Source organism: Rana temporaria, chromosome 5 (genome assembly GCF_905171775.1).
Source record: "Rana temporaria chromosome 5, aRanTem1.1, whole genome shotgun sequence".
NCBI lineage: Eukaryota > Metazoa > Chordata > Amphibia > Anura > Ranidae > Rana > Rana temporaria.
In genome coordinates, this window is record NC_053493.1 from 169,524,340 (window position 1) to 169,539,721 (window position 15,382).

The window sequence follows — 15,382 nt, forward strand, 5'->3', positions numbered from 1 at the left end:
TTTCAGTGAGTTTGCATACAGTCTTTTTTGAAGAATTACCATTTCTGTTCTGTGTCCATTGATGCCAATATTCCCTCCTAGTTTAAGTCTTGGAGAGCAGCCCTCATCCTTGGAAAAATTGCCCTCTTGAAGTTAACCTCCCTGGCGGTATGATTATTTCAGAAAAAAGTGCTGAAAGCGGTACCATTATTTGCAAGGAAATTTGGCGTTTTATTCTGTAGGCTTGTAATTCTTAGGAATAACTCACTTAAATTTTTTTATGACGAATTTCCCCACAAATCGCTATCACACAATTCTGCAAGTGATTATAATTTATTATCGCCGTTTTTTAGCTGCTCTAAAACCATTTTTGACATAAAGGGACCAGTGGCGGCTGGTGCTCCATTTTTTCATCACTCGCCCGCAATAGGGCCTACAGACAGACAGGTAGATAGATAGATAGATAGACATGTAGATAAATAGATAGATAGATAGAGGAGACAGACATGTAGATAAATAGATAGACAGACAGATAAACTAGAGAGACATACATGTAGATAGATAGATAGATAGATAGATAGATAGATAGATAACTAGAGAGACATACATGTAGATAGATAGATAGATAGATAGATAGATAACTAGAGAGACATACATGTAGATAGATAGATAGATAGATAGATAGATAACTAGAGAGACATACATGTAGATAGATAGATAGATAGATAGATAGATAGATAGATAGATAGATAGATAGATAACTAGAGAGACATACATGTAGATAGATAGATAGATAGATAGATAACTAGAGAGACATACATGTAGATAGATAGATAGATAGATAGATAGATAACTAGAGAGACATACAGATAGATAGATAGATAACTAGAGAGACATAGATAGATAGATAGATAGATAGATAGACATGTAGATAGATAGATAGATAGATAGATAGATAGACATGTAGATAGATAGATAGATAACTAGAGAGACATACATGTAGATAGATAGATAGATAGATAGATAGATAGATAGATAGATAGACATGTAGATAGATAGATAGATAGATAGATAGATAGATAGATAACTAGAGAGACATACATGTAGATAGATAGATAGATAGATAGATAACTAGAGAGACATGCATGTAGATAGATAGATAGATAGATAGAGAGAGAGAGAGAGAGAGAGAGAGAGAGAGAGAGAGAGAGAGAGAGAGAGAGAGATAGATAGATAGATAGATAGATATGAAGAGAGATAGATAGAGAGAGAGAGAGAGAGAAAGAGAGAGCGAGAGAGATAGATAGAGAGAGAGAGAGAGATAGATAGATAGATAGATAGATAGATAGATAGATAGATATGAAGATAGATAGATGAGAGAGAGGGAGATGTATCACTGTCCTTCACCAGGGATTTAGTAATGAATAAGAGAAGTATTAGATCAGTCCCCCATGGCCCCCCTTCTCTCCCCTCTCCTGCCTGACACATGTCTCTCTGACACAGCAGCACACTGTCGGGTGAATCTCTGATTTTAGGGCAGAGTTGATTCCCGGGACACAGAAGCAGATCTCCCTCCACCACCCCGCATACCAACCCCCACACTCCACTGCACATGATATATAAAATATAATGATGGGGAAGGCTTCAGTTCCTTCCTACCTCGTTGCAGCAGATCCTCTCAGGCGGAGCAGTATTGAGCTGCAGATCTGACTGAGGTGACGTCACTTCCCGACTGTCCTTTGACTGTGTGAAAGAAAGCACCGCCCACTGGGCGGTGACATAGTTCTATCACACTGTGTGCACTCGCCCGGCTATAATACAAGCCATCGCGCCGGGAACAGTGGCGCGTCGGTTTGCGCCACAAAGGCATATTTTAGCTGCCGTCTGCTACTGCAATCTTGTGATTGCACAGACGTAGCGCTACAAAATACCGCACTGTGCCCGGCGCCCATACACAGTGCAATAAGGACTTTTTTTTAAAAAAAAAATCGTTTCTTAAAGGGACATGTTTAAAAAAAAAAAAAAAAAAAAAAAAATTCGATTTTTTTTTTTTTTATATTTTTTTTTTTTTTACTGCCTGGGGAGGGGGGGCGGCGCCCGGGCGCCCCCTATGGACGGGCCGCCACTGAAAGGGACACTTTTGGACAATCTACAGTTTGCAGGCAGAAAGAACAGTTTTTATTATATAAAAGAACATGTAGGGCACTGGGCAGACCACTAGGGACAAGGGGGGCGTGTATTTTTTACATACAGTACTGCAATCTATAAGATTACAGTATACTGTATGTAAAGTGTTTGTTTACCTTTTTGAATTTGGCGCCGTTCTACGCCCCCGTGTGTCGTAACGTCGCAGGGAACGGAGAACGGCAGCACACAGAGGCACTGTGTGAATCGAGCGAGGACCCGCTCGCTCACACAGCACGGTGGCATCGCTGGATCCAGGGACAAGGTAAGTAAACACTGCCTGTGGATTCAGCGAGGCGAGCCCAAGTCTGACTCGGGGTTACCGATCGTAGCCAAAAATCTCACCCCGAGTCAGACTCGGGAATACCGCCAGGCTGGTTAAATGTCTTTATCTTTCCCATATGTATTTTTTTGCGTACAGCTAACAAGGGTAGATAATAAATTGGAGCTTGGTTATGTAGCGAGTTCAGAGGGTAGTGATAAATGAGGAGTACTCAGAATGGTCCGATGTGGAAAGGAGGGGTCCCCTAGGGTTTTGTCCTGGGACCAATCCTAATAAATGTATTCATAAATTACCTGGAGGATAGGCTAAACAGTTTTAATCTTGGTATTTGTGGACCATACTAAGCTAAGCAGGGCAATCATTTCTCTGCAGGATGTGGAAACCTTGCAAGAAGATCTGAACAAATTAATGTGGTGGGCAACTACATGGCAAATGAGGTTTAATGTAGAAAAATGTTAAATGATGCATTTTGGTGGCAAAAATATGAATGCAATATACGCACTAGGGGGAGAACCTCTGGGGGAATCTAGGATGGAAAAGGACCTGGGGGTCCTAGTAGATGATAGGCTCAGCAATGGCATGGGATGCCAAGCTGCTGCAAGCAAAGCAAACAGAATATTGTCATGGGGATAATTCCAGAGATAAAATGATACTTCTCCCACTCTATAAGACTCTGGTCCAGCCACACCTGGAGTATGTTGTCCAGTTCTGGGCACCAGTCCTCAGGAAGGATGTGCTGGAACTGGAGAGACTCCAGAGATGGGCAAGAAAGCTAATAAAAGGACTGGAGGACTTTAGTTATGAGAAAAGGTTACGAGCACTGAACTTATTCTCTCTGGAAAAGAGATGCTTGCGAGGGAATATGATTTAAATGTACAAATACCGTACTGGTGACCCCACAATTGAGATAAAACTTTTCCGTGAAAGGAAATTTAAAAAGACACGCGACCATTCAGTAAAATAAGATCAGCGGTTTAACCTTAGACTGCATAGAGGGTTCTTTACTGTAAGAGCGGTAAGGATGTGGTTTCAGCGGGGAGCATTGATAATTTAAAAAAAAATATTAGATAAGCACTTAAACAACCACAACATGCAGGGATATACAATGTAATACTGACATAAAAGCATGCACACATAGGTTGGACTTAACCACACCTACTATGTAACTATGAGGCTGTATATTCTGCAATATTTACATTTTTGGTAAACTCCTTCAATGAATCCAAGCTCTGCAATCTGAGATAACATGCACTGCATTGATAAATTCACACAATTTTACAGTAACCATGAGTTAAAACAAAGTTCAGGAATATTCCTTTATCCCATTGTTTTGCGAATCTATGTGCACTACAAACTGTATGATTGAATCTATTCGGATATTGCTGTTTTACGAACCTGAAAGCCTATTATTCTAAATGGGAAGCCTTCATTTTGTTTGCAAATAATATAGATTCTAACTACCAGCAAGAATGAGTCCTTACATTTAAAGAGCACCTGTAATTTCAGATCCATCATGGCAGGGCCTGTTAGCGGGCATCCACTCACCTGCTGCCGCCATGTCCCTCACCTTATTGTGTCACTGCCGCATCACCAGCCATCTCATTAAAGTGAATAGGACTGTCGGTGAGTCAATAGCGGGTCAGATGTGGCACCGCTGCAGGACAGAGATGACAGTTGCTCTATAAAAAAGATGATTTAAATCGTGATTTAAATTGACTTGATTTAAAACAAATCCACCCTGCAGCTAACAATAAATGAAATCATGTTATGGTCCCTGCTACCCAGATGTTCATATATATGAATATTGGTAATCTCTGCATGGTTTGAGATTACCAGGTCCAGCAGAGCGTCATGCCTAGTCGGGGCCTCAATAAACTGGACCATAAAATTGTCTTGTAATAGGTTTATACCTTTTTGCCCTGTCCCAGCAGTGCCATTACTCCAGTCGATTTCCAGGTAGTTTAAAATCCCCCATTATTATCACTATCCCAGCCCTTGCAGCCCTTTCCATCTGTGCAAGGAGCTCTCCACCTCATCAATTGCACTGGGAGGTATATAACAAACTCCAGTGATAACCTTTGTAGTATGTACACCTATCTATAGTTCCACCCATAATGCTTCAGACTCCTAAACACTCTCCATCAACTAGGTCCTCTTTCACACTCACTTTGAGATCACTTCTCACAAAGAGACAAACACCACCACCCCTCTGTTTTACCCCGTCTTTCTGAAAGAGTATAGCCAGGAATATTAATAGCCCAGTCACGAGAAGACTAAAGCCAAGATTCAGTAATACCAATTAGATCTTAGTTCTTGTGCACCAGAGCTTCCAACTCACCTATTTTGCTTGGCAGACTTATGGCATTGGTGAACAAACTCTTTAATCCATTGTCACATTTTGCAAATTTATGTTGCATATTTTTTATTTTAGTACAAATCGTACCATTTCCAATGGTTGTTTGTAACATAGGAACCTTCATATCATCTGCCATAGCCCTCCCCCATCTTTCCCCATTTCACCCACCAATAGGGGCTGACCCCTGTCTGACCCATTATCATTTAATTCACCCTCCTCCCACAATCCTAGTTTAAATACTCTTTCAGCCTTCCCATAAAACTCTCCCCCAGCACAGTAGATCCCCTTCCATTTAGGTGCAAACCATATTTGGCATATAGGTTGCACCCCAATGAAAACTCAGCCCAGTGCTCTAAAAATCCAAATCCTTCCTTCTTACACCGGGTCTTTAGCCATGCATTCAGCTCTCTAATGTGCCCCTGCCTTTCCTGTGTTGCGCATGGCACAGGCAATATTTCAGAGAATATCACCTTGGAGGTCCTTCCCTTCAACTTGCAGCCTAGTTTTTTAACCGCTTAAAGGGGTTGTAAAGGTAAATGCTTTTTCACCTTAATGCATCCTATGCATTACGTATAGCCGACGTATTGCGCGAGAGTCGACGTATAGCTACGTGCTCTCGCGCAGGGGAGCCGACCTGCCGCCGTAAAATGACGGCGGCTGGTCGGCAAGTAGTTAAGGACCGCCTGCCGCACTTGTACTGCAGCAGGTTAGCTCCCCTGCATGAACCAGCATCATTGCACGTTGACTCGTGCAGGCACAGTTGCGGGTGTGCGCTGCCGGAAACACGCTCTCGTGCACGCTGCGGGAGCACGCCTGTGGGTCGGGTGGACTCTATGCTTCCAGCTACCCATGATCGCCTAGTACAAAGGCAGAATGGGGATCCTTCGGTCGGCAGAGCGGAGCGTGCCGGCCCTGTCGGCCGTATACATTCAGGGTGTAGAAAACTGGCAAGGGGACTACCAGATGTTGGACCAAGGAGAATGGTCGCTACACCCGGATGTGTTTCAGCTACTTTGACGGAGATGGGGCACGCCAGACATTGATCTCCTGGCTTCTCGACTCAATCGGAAGGTTTGAGGTTTGTGGCCAGGTCCAAGGATCCCTGGGCGGACGCGACGGACGCGTTGGTGGCTCCATGGGGACAGTATCAGCTGATATATGCTTTCCCCCCGCTGAAGCTTCTTCCTTGTCTGCTTCGCAGAGTGGAGACCAAGGGGATCCCGGTGATTCTAATTGCTCCAGATTGGCCTTGGCGCCCTTAGTATGCCAACCGTGTACGCCTGGTGGCGGATGTCCCTTGGCGACTGCCAATGCGGGAGGACCTTCTGTTGCAAGGTCCTATTCATCCTGCTTTACAGTCGCTGGCTTTAACGGCATGGTTGTTGAAAGTCAGTCACTGAGGGACCGGGGTCTGTCTGATTCGGTAATTTCCACCAGGCTGAGGGCACTGAAGTCATCTTCTCGGAAGATCTATCATCGCACGTGGAAGGCCTACATCTCCATTTGTGAGGAGATGGAGTGGTGCCCACAGGCTTATTCGGTTTCCAGGATCCTGCTGTTTTTACAGCGTGGAGTGGATCAAAAACTTGCCCAAGCACCATAAAGGGGCAGATTTCAGCCTTGGCTGTTTTCTTTCAACGACCCTTGGCGGCTCATCCACTGGTGAGAACGTTTGTGCAAGGGGTTTGACATGTGGCCCCTCTGGTTCGTCCACCACTACCCGGTGGGATTTGATTCTGGTGCTCTTGGCACTTCAGAAACCTCCCTTTGAGAGCATCAGAGAGATTCCCCTTTTGACACTCTCTCAGAAGGTGGGCTTTCTGGTGGCTATTACATCAGTCTCAAGGGTTTCTGAATTGGCGGCCTTTTCTTGCAAGTCCCCCTACTTGATCCCCCACAAGGATAAAGCGGTGTTACGCCCGCAGCCTTCCTTTCTTCCGAAGGTTGTTTCGGTCTTTCATCTTAACTACTTGGTGCCCAGAGGACGTCATATGACGTCCTGGGCTTTGTGGTACTTTGAGGGGCTATATCTGAATGATGCCTGAAGCTACATCATTCAGATATTGGCATTTTCAGCCAACAATTCCCTACACCATAGGAACAATCATAGCGGCTGTTCCGCCGCTTGATCGTTCCTACGGGCGGCGAAAGGGGACGTCTCCCCCTCCCGCCGCCCTCCGGTGCTTCTACCCACTCACCTGTGCGATCGGTGAGTCAGTGACAGGAACCGCCGGCCCCCGGATGCAGATCATAGAGATCTTCGGCAGACCAGATGGTCGCCAAAGTCCCTATGATCGTCGGAGGCCGGGCGCGATGTTATGATGTCACGCCCGGCCTCTGCATTCAAAAATTCGTCGCCGCTTCGGCTGTGATCTTTTTTTTTTATTTTTTTTTTCTATCCTTCCCAGCCTAGAGGTGAGATGTGGGATCTTATTGACCCCATATCTCACCGTAAAGAGGTCCTGTCATGCCATATTTCTATTACAAGGAATAAAAGTGATCAACATTTTTTTTTTTTTTTTTAAGTGTCAAAATATTAAAAAAATAAGTAAAATTAACAATAATAATAAAAAAAGTTTTTAAAGTGCCCCTGTCCCCGTGAGCTTGCACGCAGAAGTGAAGGCATACGTGAGACCCGCCCACATATGAAAATGGTGTTCAAACCACACATGTGAGGTGTCGCCGCGAATGTAAGAGCGAGAGCAATAATTCTAGCCCTAGACCTTCTCTGTAACTCAAAACATGTAATTTTTTTAAAGCTTCGCCTATGGAGATTTTTAAGTACTGAACTTTGGCGTCATTCCACGAGCGTGTGCAATTTTGAAGCGTGACATGTTGGGTATCTATTTACTCTGCGTAACTTCATCCATCACATTATACAAAAAAATTGGGCTAACTTTCCTGTTTTTTTTTTTTAAGCATGAAACGTTTTTAAAAAAAAAAACACGTTTGAAAAATTGCTGCGCAAATACTGTGCGAGATAAAAAGTTGCAATGACCGCCATTGTATTCTCTAGGGTCTCTGCTAAAAAAACATATATAGTGTTTGGGGGTTCTATGTAATTTTCTAGCAAAAAAAGATGATCTTTACATGTAGAAACGAAGTGTCAGAATTGGCCTGGGCCTGAAGTGGTTAATGAGGACATAGCGCTTCCATCCCTGTGTCCTCGGTTGTCGCATCCCAAAGAAGTTGCTCTACATTCCTTGGATGTGGTCCGAGCTCTGCGAGTATATCTCTCTGCTACGGCTCTGTTTCCGAAGTTTGTATCGGTGACTGGTCCAAAGAAGGGCCTGGCGGTCTCGTCGTCCACCATTTCTCGGTGGATCAGACAGATCGTGATTCAGGCTTATGCCCTACAGGGGTGGGCGCATCCCTTTCCTGTCACGGCACATTCAACCAGGGCAATAGGTGCTTCCTGGGCCTTCCGACATCAAGCGTCTGTCTCACAGGTGTGTAAGGCGGCGACCTGGTCGTCCGTTCACACCTTCACTAAATTTTACAAGGTTGATGTGCATGCATCTGCGGATGCTTGCTTCGGCCGCAAAGTTTTGCAGGCGGCTGTTTAAGGTTGCAACTCCTCCGTTGAGGAGCACGGTTTGTTTTTGGGTGGAAGTTGGTTTGCTTGCTGTGCCCACTGCTTGGGGATGATCCTACTGTCAAGGCTATTTGGAGCTGTGTCCGTCCATGCACGAAAGATAAAATAGGATTTTTGTACTCACCGTAAAATCCTTTTCTCTGAAGTTCATGGATGGACACAGCACCCACCCCTCCTCCTTTTTTTAAGTTTGTACTGCTATTTGAAGAACTGAGCTGCTGACTGCAGGGTGAGGGGTTATGACCAGAGGGCCCGCCCCCTGGGCGGTGCTGTTCGGCTTTGCTGTGTTACATGTTTTTTAACTGTTTAACATGTCTGCCTAGTCCTCTCCTGATAGATGGAACATAACCCTACTGTCAAGAATATTTGGAGCTGTGTCCGTCCATGAACTTTAGAGAAAGGGATTTTACGGTGAGTACAAAAATCCTATTTTCTCAGTTTTATCTTGCTTATCTCAACCTGGAATCCTCTTCATACCAGGTCATTATTTCAGGTCTTCATTTCCTGACGTGGGAGCATGAGCTTCATTGAACGTCGACGGACGATCAGTAAACCAAAGTTCTACAACTAACACATAGTTCTCCTTTATTGATCATACATCGCGGGACACAGAGCCTTAATTATTTAATAAATTATGTAGTCACCACAGGTGATTGGACACTGGCAAACCCAATTAAAATTGAGTTCCTCCCCTATATAACCCCTCCCAAATGGAGAGTACCTCAGTTTTTCCGCCAGTGTTAAGGTGGTTGGTCACGTTCAACATGTGCTAGGAAGAAAAATGCTCTTTTGATGGTCTGGCTGCGGAGACCTAGGAGCTATAAGCGGATCCATTCCTCTGGCTGATATGGTTGGTACCCGGGCCTTGTGTAAGAAGAAACAAGGTTTGTCTGTAATGTCTCTCTGCAGAGGTCTGGGCTCTGGGATCCAGACTTTGGTGTACTAATACATCTGTGGCACGAAAAGGTTCTGGCAGAGTCTTCTACAGGTCCAGGTATGAGGTTTTCTCTACTAAAACCCTTGGTAAACCTGAAGGTTGGCACAACTTGCCTGCAGTGATGGGTGAAAGCTGGAACTACTTTTAGTAGCTTTCCTGCTGTGTGGATCAGGTAAGAAGATCATTTTTATTTGTGTTATCTTCTTTGGAGTAGGATATCTTTCCTGGTTCTCACCACTTGGGGGAGTAAGTGCAACCTGATGTTTTCTTACATAGCCTTCCAGGATAACATGCTTAGGCCCCTTTCAGACGTGCGGACCGTATGTCCGCTTTTTCATCCATCCGTTTGCGGATGAAAAAGTGACATACATTGGTCCCTATGTGATTGCGGGTGTTAGCGGATAAACATCTACTGACACCCGTAATCACCCGCCTCCGCAAAGATCGGATTTTGCGGATGGAAGAAAACCCTATTTTTTTTCTTCCGTCTATCGGATCGGGTGAACACGGACAGACGGTCCGTGTTCATCTGATCCCCCCATAGGGGAGAGCGGAGAAAAGACGGGGCGGTCCCTGCACAGTGTGCGGGGACCGCCCTGTCAGCCGCCGGCTCAGCGGAGATATACGGAGGGAATCCCCGCTGAGCTTACAGACACACGGAGGCGGATCATTACTGATCCGCCCCGTGTGAAAGGGCCCTTAGTGAAGTCGGTCAAATATAACACCACTCACCTCCTTCCGCTGCAGGCTCTGCCACGATACGCGTATAGGGGTCCACAAGATGCCCCCCAGTAATCCCCTCCCCCTCTTCCTCGTCTCCTGGGCGCCGCCATGTCAGCAGTGCGTGTGCGAGCGTGTTTTTCTGTCAGAATAGAGACTTGGATGGGGGAGGGTCAAAAGTGGTTGCTAGTGCCCGTGCGCAATGCAGGACACCTGTGTGCAGGCGCCAAGAGGCTGGTTCAAAAGCCCAGCACGCCAGAGCCTTCTGTAAGCGGCATGGACACAGAGCTATGGGCTGTAAGCATCCCTGTGGATTGAACCAGGCAAACCTAAGACTTCTACTCTGCATCAGGTTGTGCAGTGAGCTGATATTTTTGTGTATTGTAAGACTATAGCACAACAGTGATTGCATTTATATTTGTGGATAGTACCTTTGCTTTGCAGTAAGAACTATGTCCCCAAGAAGAGGGTCTAGGGCGAGTAAAAGAGGCACCAGAAAATCCCCATGTACGGCTACGGATTCTGAGCTTGCCTGCAGTTTACCATCCCCCTCTGTCAGCCTGATAGCAGCCTCACAGGATAACCCTCCTGTCTGGTTTTGCAGCTTCTCCTAAGGCAGCTCCTGTATACATTTTTCATCTGAGAGGCAATGGCTTCACCTTGGCTCACTCACCTCTATTGTCAACATATGCTATGAATTCCAGTTTACCCTACTGGTTGATATTACCCTATTAAAGATTAGGAGTGGGTTCCACTGTACTGATTCTGTCACATGTGCTTCTGAAGAAGGATTCTCAAAACATGTCGAATCCACATGTGAACATGTGAGCAATTTAATGCATATGCGCTAATGCACTGCAACAAATGAATAAAATGTTAATTTAGCCTTTCCATCTCCGTAGTAAGGTGACATTACTAGACTGTCTTCTGCGTTTAGGCAATGAAAACCAGATGTCAGAAGTTCTGCTTCCAATGAGGCATTTTACTCGGGCAGTGTAATATTTGATGGTTACGTTGGTGATATTGAATCTGATGAGTTGTCTCTATCAGAGGCGTACAGCACGGGCACAAGAAGTGTAATGATTCACCAGGGAAGAATGTTGAAGGTGGGCTCTGTACTACTTGCTTTTCCTCTTGGATACCATTACTGATAGCCTTGGCTGTAATAATTCTTAGATTTCTCAGTCTGTTATAGCCCAGTCTGGTTCACACCACTGTCAATCTTAGGGAGGATTAAATCCCATTTCAGAGTAAATCTATAAGTTTGCAAATGGGGATTGATATTGAAATAATTTTCTATGACAATTTTCATGGATTGAACATTCTTAATAACACATACTTCTTTAACAGAACTTTTAAAAACAGAATGTTTATCTTTCAGACCTCAGATTTTGGTGCTACTCAACCTCGATTCAGAGCAGAATGTAAAACATCCCAGACTGCTTTCACTAACAACTCAGCTTAAGGCTGGAAAAGGACTGACCATTGTGGGCTCTGTGCTGCAAGGCACATTTCTGGACAAACATGTAGAAGCACAGAAAGGAGAAGAAGTATGTACATTTTAATATATTTTATTTTTTTTCAGTAATAAAATATTATTATAAACACATAAGGGCCAGTTCACAACAGCGCCATTGTGGTGTGTTTGGCATCATTGCCCAACACAACCACAATGCAAAAGCAAGGACAATAACTTTGGTTTAAAGTGTGATTAAGCCAATTTCCACATGCTTCGATGTAAGTGCTTGGTATAATGGTGTTAAAATCATTGGCCGTATAGTACAACAGTAGAATGATTGTAAATATTCTTGAGTCGATCTTCTGTAAGCCAGTTGCATGATTATGCAGCTCCACTGTAGGTAACCGCAATATAAGGGTGGAGCTCATTCCTAGCATGCACGTCATACAGTGTGGATCCTTCCACAGATTTGAGAGTGGATTACTTCCTCTTTTCTCCCCATGTGACCCAGCCCACCTGACTCGGGCAATCATGTGACCATTAGTAAATTAAAAGAAAAAAAATTATCTAATTGCAAATAAAATACTATACAAAATGAAAATGGAATGAATGCTTGTTTATATACAAAATTTCCATTGTTTACTTAAAACACACAATTAACGTTACCAATTATATGCTTATGGAGGAGTTTGTTGATAGTGAAGCTTTCGGAAGCTTGATAGCGAATTTATGTGGATTGACTTTTCCTGTCATACTCTCTAGCCTCCTAGAGGAGGAGAAGTCTATCCCCATAAACTCTGCCTCACCATTAATCAACAAACTCTGCCCTAAGCATTGGAATGATAACTAATAATGTGTGTTTTAAGTAAACAGTGTCACTGTATATAAACAAGTATTTGCATTTTCATAATTTTTCTTTATTATTATTAATGGTAATGTGATCATCCATGGCATATGGACTGGATCCTAGGATGGAAGAGAAGAGTAAATAATCCATTGTCAATGACAGCCCCATATGACATATCCTCTATCCCCCCCCCCCCCCCATACTAAAGGTAAGGAAGGCAGCAGTAAATGAGGGACAGACTGAGGTATGTGGCTGAGGGTTTTGCTGTCAAGTCCCCAGGCTGAGTGCCTGGGCAGGCTTCTGTGCTAGACAGTGCTGCATGATAAAAGCTGTGACGAGCTTAGAGATGGGAAGGCCTGGAAAACAATGTGGGGGGGAAAAATGTGTGTTTACTTTTTTATTTTTTTATGCTTTTTTTTCTGGAAAATTGGAAAAAGTGTTAAATGTTGTTTTACAATGATAAATAATATGTCTATGACACAGTATTCAAAATAGATAACATGAGGAGAGAAAAGGGCAGGGCGGGGCCGCTGGTCCATGTTTGAGCTGTGGCTTGGCTCGGCACCACAAGCTCTTAATGAAAATGAATTTCGGAGACTTTATGTAAAGTCCTAAATTATTGCAAGTTCTCTCAGGTCAAGACAATACAATTCAAGTAACACTGTACTTCTCAATGCAGTTCTCAAACAGAAATATGCATTTCTGCCACTAGGGGGCATTGCGGGGGAGGCTCCAGTTTAGTTTGCTTGTGGGCTCCATCTAGTATCTCCTACAGTTGGGTGATTGTTGGGATACAGTAGATGAAGGTCTCTGTCCTCTCAGACCTTAAAAGGGCTGTAAAGGTTCATTTTTTTTTGTTTTTTAATAACAAACCTGATAACCCAGCCTCGATCCTCTTTTCTGTGGTCCCCCAGCTGCGCTCCTGGCTCCTCCCCTTCTCGAGTGCACCCACGGAAAAGCCCTATTCTATGGGGGCACTCGTGCAGGCACGCTCCAGAGTCCTGCTGCCTGTGTCTATTGACACCGACAGGATTCGGTCCTCCGCCCCCCCCCCCTGCTCCCATGTCACTGGATTTTGATTGCTGCTAGCAGTCTATCCAATGAGGACCGGAGACCGCGGCTGGAGCTGCTGTGCTCATTCTGGAAAGATCGGGTTCAGGTAAGTAAAAAGGGGGGCTGCTGCGCTACAGAAGGTTTTCCATCTTAATGCATAGAATGCATTAAGGTGAAAAACCTTGAGAGTTTACAACCTTTTTAATTGACAGGTAAGAGGGTACATTTGTCTGACAAATCATCTTTTCTCTTTCCTTCATGGACGGACACAGCCTTAATCTTGACAAATAACCAAAATAATTCACAAAAATATAGGCAATGGTGACTCATCCAGAGCAGTCAGAGATAGGTGACAAGAGGCAATCCTGCATTAGTCACACTAACCAGATCATCTTATCCGATTTGATGGTGGTCATAGATATAATATTAAATACTACCATCTGCATTCCTCTAAATTAGTACTGCATATCAAAAATTGGGAGAGAAAAAAAGAATTGGTCAAAAAGGAATACGGATAAATATGACTGCAATTTATTAATTATCCACATAAAAACACATTAATACAGGGAGTGCAGAATTATTAGGCAAGTTGTATTTTTGAGGATTAATTTTATTATTGAACAACAACCATGTTCTCAATGAACCCAAAAAACTCATTAATATCAAAGCTGAATATTTCTTTATCGTACATCACGGGACACAGAGCGGCATTCATTACTATATGGGTTATATGGAGTACCTTCAGGTGTAGACACTGGCAATCTCAAACAGGAAATGCCCCTCCCTATATAACCCCCTCCCATAGGAGGAGTACCTCAGTTTTTCCGCCAGTGTCTTAGGTGTTAGTCATGGTTTAGCTTGCCTCCACATCCTTGGGATTAGGTGAGCTAACCGGTTCTGTCCAAAAAAGCCTCAGCGCTAAAGTGGTCAGTAACCGGACCCCAAACCCTTGGGGTATAGCCCATAATGCTTTTCTTTTTAGAGAGCTGGACCCTGGGCCCAGAACTTAGAAACCTTTGGGTGCCTAATGTTTCTGTTGCCAGAGTGCTATATGGGCCCAGGACAGTGGATCCTTCATAGGAACCCAGGGCCTGAAGGTCTAGACATCCCCACCGAGATGGGGGAAGATTGGGCCTCTTGCTTGGCAAAGTCCTGCGGCATGGAGCAGGTAAGTGAGGGGAAAACTTGCGGAACTTGGTTCTTAGCAGGTTTTTTCTGGGGGGTCACAGGGGACATGCCTAAAGTTATGCACTGCATCTGGCAAACTAGTCACATATCATAAAGATAGGATGGCTCTATATGTATTATTCCCCATAAGATGTGACCTCCCTTGTAGTGTCGGAAAAGCATTGAGTGGGGCCTGTGTGATATAAAAGTATATGTGTGTGTCAGAGAGCTGTGCTTACCTGCAAGCCTCCAGGCGATGCTCCATTCAGTCTTCCTCCTCACGGCCTGCAAAGCAGGCAAAACACTGACCTTCTCATGGTTCCAGGCTGCAGTTTGCTGGAGCAGAGAGGTCCCTTCCTCCCAACCCCACCCCCCCCCTGTCGGGAGGGGCATTTCCTGTTTGAGATTGCTGGGGGGGAAGGGCGGGTCAGTGGCTTAAGGAAGGGGCGGCCCTTCCTTGTTTGTTCCATATAGCTCATTCAATACTTTGGAACTGAGGAGGAAAGACCAGAACGGCAAGCACGGGGCGCCGAGGACACACAGTGGCCAGAAAGAATATTGCAGTCTTCAGAAAGACTGTTTTCAAGCCTAGGAATAGGCTGTTTCTTTTCCATCTCATAGTTTTTCTTGCAATACTACTCAGGGGGACAGAATGTTTTTTCTTTCCTAGATTTGAAAAAAAAAAAAAAAAAAAGATTTTTTTTTGAAAAAAAAAAAAAAAAAGTGTCATCTAGGGGAGAGGAAGCATTTTTTTATCCCCCAAACAGGTGTTTGGGCATTTAACTATTTATAAGTCCCAGGT

The 15,382-nt window shown here is 44.3% G+C and overlaps 1 protein-coding gene across 2 annotated transcripts in view; it reads left to right on the forward strand.

Annotated features, from left to right (window-relative positions):
* The window catches only part of SLC12A7 (solute carrier family 12 member 7), a 574,243-nt gene that overhangs the window by 423,018 nt on the left and 135,843 nt on the right, over window positions 1-15,382 (forward strand). For both annotated transcript variants that reach the window (XM_040353352.1, XM_040353353.1), the window contains exon 17: window positions 11,436-11,604. In XM_040353352.1, coding sequence (XP_040209286.1) covers window positions 11,436-11,604 — 169 coding nt within the window. The remainder of the gene's footprint in view (window positions 1-11,435; window positions 11,605-15,382) is intronic.